The sequence below is a fragment of the Oryzias melastigma genome, unplaced genomic scaffold (genome assembly GCF_002922805.2).
Source record: "Oryzias melastigma strain HK-1 unplaced genomic scaffold, ASM292280v2 sc00609, whole genome shotgun sequence".
In the NCBI taxonomy this organism is placed as follows: domain Eukaryota; kingdom Metazoa; phylum Chordata; class Actinopteri; order Beloniformes; family Adrianichthyidae; genus Oryzias; species Oryzias melastigma.
Window position 1 is genome coordinate 1 of NW_023417201.1, and position 3,767 is coordinate 3,767.

The 3,767-nt window shown below is 40.1% G+C and overlaps 1 protein-coding gene across 1 annotated transcript; it reads right to left on the reverse strand.

The window, feature by feature from the left end:
* Nucleotides 1-41: 41 nt before the first annotated feature.
* LOC112140407 (retinal-specific phospholipid-transporting ATPase ABCA4) lies at nucleotides 42-3,761 on the reverse strand. Its single transcript, XM_024263346.2, has 2 exons — nucleotides 3,425-3,761; nucleotides 42-369 (listed from the first exon to the last, which is right to left on the reverse strand). Exons 1-2 carry the CDS (start codon nucleotides 3,596-3,598, stop codon nucleotides 172-174), a joined length of 372 nt encoding a protein of 123 aa, XP_024119114.2. The 5' UTR covers nucleotides 3,599-3,761; the 3' UTR covers nucleotides 42-171.
* Nucleotides 3,762-3,767: the final 6 nt, after the last annotated feature.

Here is a 3,767-nt window from a genome sequence, read left to right on the forward strand (position 1 = left end):
CCGCGAGTAATTTGCTTGCGGTCCTTTGGGAAATTCGGTGGGGATTTGCGAGTTTGATCCACATCCTGTTTCCTCTGGTTCTTAATGTGTGGCATCGGCTTTCCTGTACTCTGTCACCTCGCTGCAGCTCGCTCAGAACGAGGAAGATGCCCAAAAGCATCAAGTTTACTCTCAAATCCCGATAAATCCACGGCACTTCCTGAATCGGAGCGTCAAAATAAAGGCTTCTCTCACCAGGAAAATCACAGGGGGGCATCCGATCAGAGCCATCGCTGTGGACAGTTTGCGTTTGTTCCCGCCGCTGTACGTTCCCGCCGACTTGTTGGCGTATTGGACCAGCCCCAACTTCTTGATCCCCCACTCTGCCACCTTTGAAAAAAATGGAAAAAAAGAACATTATGGTGTCAGGAGGAGTGTTCATAAGAGCCCCAGCTCTGGCCTTATCTCATGATGGATGATATTTTGGCTGGGTTCTCCTGCGATTTCCAGCTCTGTGCTTTTCAAGGACGAGCGATGACAGCTGGGCTCACTGTTAGACCTTAATCACAGGCTGCTGGGGGACTCGACTGTTCTCCCAGCTATTTCAACTCTACCTTGTCAAACACGAGCCATTAGGAGCGCCGCTAAAGTGCAGGACACGTACGGGGTAGGACTTACTACGGGGGCCACGTCGCCGTCACGTAAATGCGGCTGCATACTTTTATTGGAGAAAATGCTAATCCGGACGCAGATCGGTGTCAGGAAGGAGGACGGGGTACGGTACGGCGGCAAGCATAAGGAATGCAGCTAAAAGCGCTTTTAGGCAGCCGGGGATTGGGAATCAGGGAAGCATCCGCGATGTTATTGATGGGAAACGTAGAGCCTCAGTCAATGTTTTTTCCTCTGTTTTCTCTTGAATAAAACATTTCTAATTCAATATATTCTCCCTGTTTGGACAGTTTTAAGATTTTGTGATGCCTTGGGAGAAGAAAAAAAGGCTAAATAACTGTTTGGTTTAACACAGGGGTGTCAAACCCACGGCCCGCGGGCCGTATCCGGCCCACCAGATGATTAATCCGGCCCAGTTGTGAAAATAAAAATGATAAGGATGTTGAATAAAAAGCAAGTTTCTAGCCCATTTGGTTCTGTAAAGAAATGACCGCAATGAGCACTCCCGCCACTAGGGGGAGCACAGGAACCGGCATAACAAGAGATCAAGAAATAATTATAAAAACAACATAAAAATAACTGATTGGGCGACTAGGATGGATGAGGCCTTTTTACCAACTGAGAAAAAAACTAAATAAGATGACATTAGCATATTTTACTTTTATGTTACTGGTCCGGGCCCCTTGAGATCAGACAGGTTGAATGTGGCCCCCGGACCAAAATGTGTTTGACACCCCTGGTCTAACCCTTTAACACCAGAGATGTCACTGATGTCTCAATCTCTCTAGCTTCATTGGCTTAAGAGGTTTTTCTCTTTTCTTATTTTCATCAAGACATTTTAAAAAGATACTCAAGTTTTATTTTTTTCCCCGTCACGGGGTTTGGCTTGGTTTGGTTTGATTTGATTTGGTTTGATTTGATTTGATTTAGTTTGGACTGGTCTGTACTGAGTTTGGTTTGATTTCATTAAATTGTATTTAAATTTGATTTGATTTTAATTCGGACTGGGTTTGATTTGATTTGATTTGATTTGATTTGATTAAGTTGGGACGGGACTGTACTGTGTTTGGTTTGATTTACTTTAATTAAATTGTATTTACATTTGATTTGGTTTGATTTGATTTGATTTGATTTGATTTAGTTTGGACTGGACTGTACTGCATCCGGTTTGATTGAATTTAATTAAATTGTATTTAAATTTGATTTGGTTTGATTTGGACTGGTCTGGACTGGGTGTGGTTGGATTTAATCTGATTAAATTGTATTTAAATTTGATTTGATTTGGACTGCTTTGGGTTGGTTTGGTTTTAATTGATTTGGACTAGTCTGGACTGGTTTGGACTTGATATGATATGGTTTGGTTTTGATTGGGTTTAGTTTGGTTTCATTTCATTTTAATTTGATTTGATATAATTATACTGGATTGGAGTGGACTGGATTGGGTTTGGTTTAATTTGATTTGATTCGATTCATTTAAAGGTTGAAGAGTGACTTTAGTCTACAGAATGTCAACCCTGAAGCTGAGGCTCTGGCGTTAAAGGGTTAAAAGAAAAACGTTTTTTTATAGATCAAAGGAAATCTAGATAGCTTTCTTATGGTGGAACAGAGCTTTTTTTTCTGCCTTTCTTCTCCACTCAGATTGGACCGTGAGACGATCGCAGCAGGGCGCCCCTCACTGCGGATGGTTCAGTTTGCTATGAAAGCCGCCCAATAGAATCAAAGCTCTGGCATGGAAGTCTGAGGCCCGTGGTCACCGCCAGCCCCCTTCTGCGTTTGATGTTGCCGCCGCAGCAGCGAGCAGTCTGAAAGGCGTGCAAAGAAGCCGAGGGCAGGACAACACCGCCAGGGCTGGTAAATAATGTAGAACCAGAACCTCCAGCGGCTGCTTCTCACTGCGGCGGCCATTTTTCTTCATGTGTGGCGTCGACCATCAGCCTTATCCATCACTTTGACTTGTGTTTATGCTGGTGCTGCTTACACTTTGGAGGGCACGTTCAACGTGACCATAGCACTATAGTGTGTGTGTCGGGGGGTCTCTTTTATATTTATAGTGTTTTGTATTATATCATTTTAGTGAAAAACATTTATTTTTAATTTACATTTTTAGGGTTTCAGGTTGGATCCAAAAGACAATAAAAGGGCTAAAGTTAGCGGAAAGTTTATGTTATTATAAACATGTTATTTGTGTGTAATTAACATAATTAAGAATTGCAAATTTTCTTTACTTTTTGGTTTTTGTTTTCAAAATTCGACCATTTTTTTCATGTCGAGCACTTTTCATTTATGTGGGTGAAAAAACTGTGATACAAATAAAATTGTATTTGATTTAAATAATTATTATAGATCAGAAAAATACATTTAAAAAATCAAATTTTTATTTTTAAAAATTATGTTTTAATATAAATAGAAGAAAAATAGATTTATAATTTTAGAGATTTTGTTTACATTTATCTCTCTGTACTGATAAATAAATATGTGAAAAAGGGAAAATCTACTATAAAACAGGATTTTTATTAAAATAATAAAATTGAAAAATGATTTTTTTTTCTGTAATAATCAACTAGATCTCCAAATCGTACCATTTAAACCACATTTGAAACTATTTTTTCTTTAATTATTCCCCTTAACTGATTTAAGAAGAAATATAAATGTAGCACAAGTAGAAACAAACAAGTTCCTGGAACGACTTGTAAGCCAGATTTACAGGAAAAAAAAAACGCATTAATATAAAAAAAGAAACATCTAAGGAAAACGCTGAAATTTTGCAGTGATTTACCATGGCGACCTCGTGTTCTGGCACTCCTCTTAGGCGGGCGTACAGCTCCAGGTGCTCCCGTCCAGTCAGCAGGTCATTGATGGCATCGAATTGTGGACAGTAGCCCATGTTTTGGTGAACATCGCTCATTTGTGTCCGGATGCTACGATAAGAGACAAACGTGCTGATTAACATTCATGACAACACACTTGAGAGTTTCGCCTCTGGAGCTACAGTTTGTCAAAGCTTAGCGTTTTAGACGGAGACGTGATTGAAAGTGACAAATGTTCACGAGAGAAACAGCTGATGTGGTGAAGGAAGTCTCCCCGCCTCCTCGGTCTTTGAAACGTCTTCAGAACAGTTT

Coding starts and splice junctions, on each gene's coding strand:
- LOC112140407 (XM_024263346.2), bottom strand. CDS start 3,598: ATGTTAATCAGCACGTTTGTCTCTTATCGTAGCATCCGGACACAAATG. Junction 370..3,424: donor CAGAACACGAGGTCGCCATG/GTAAATCACTGC, acceptor TTTTTTTCAAAG/GTGGCAGAGTGGGGGATCAA.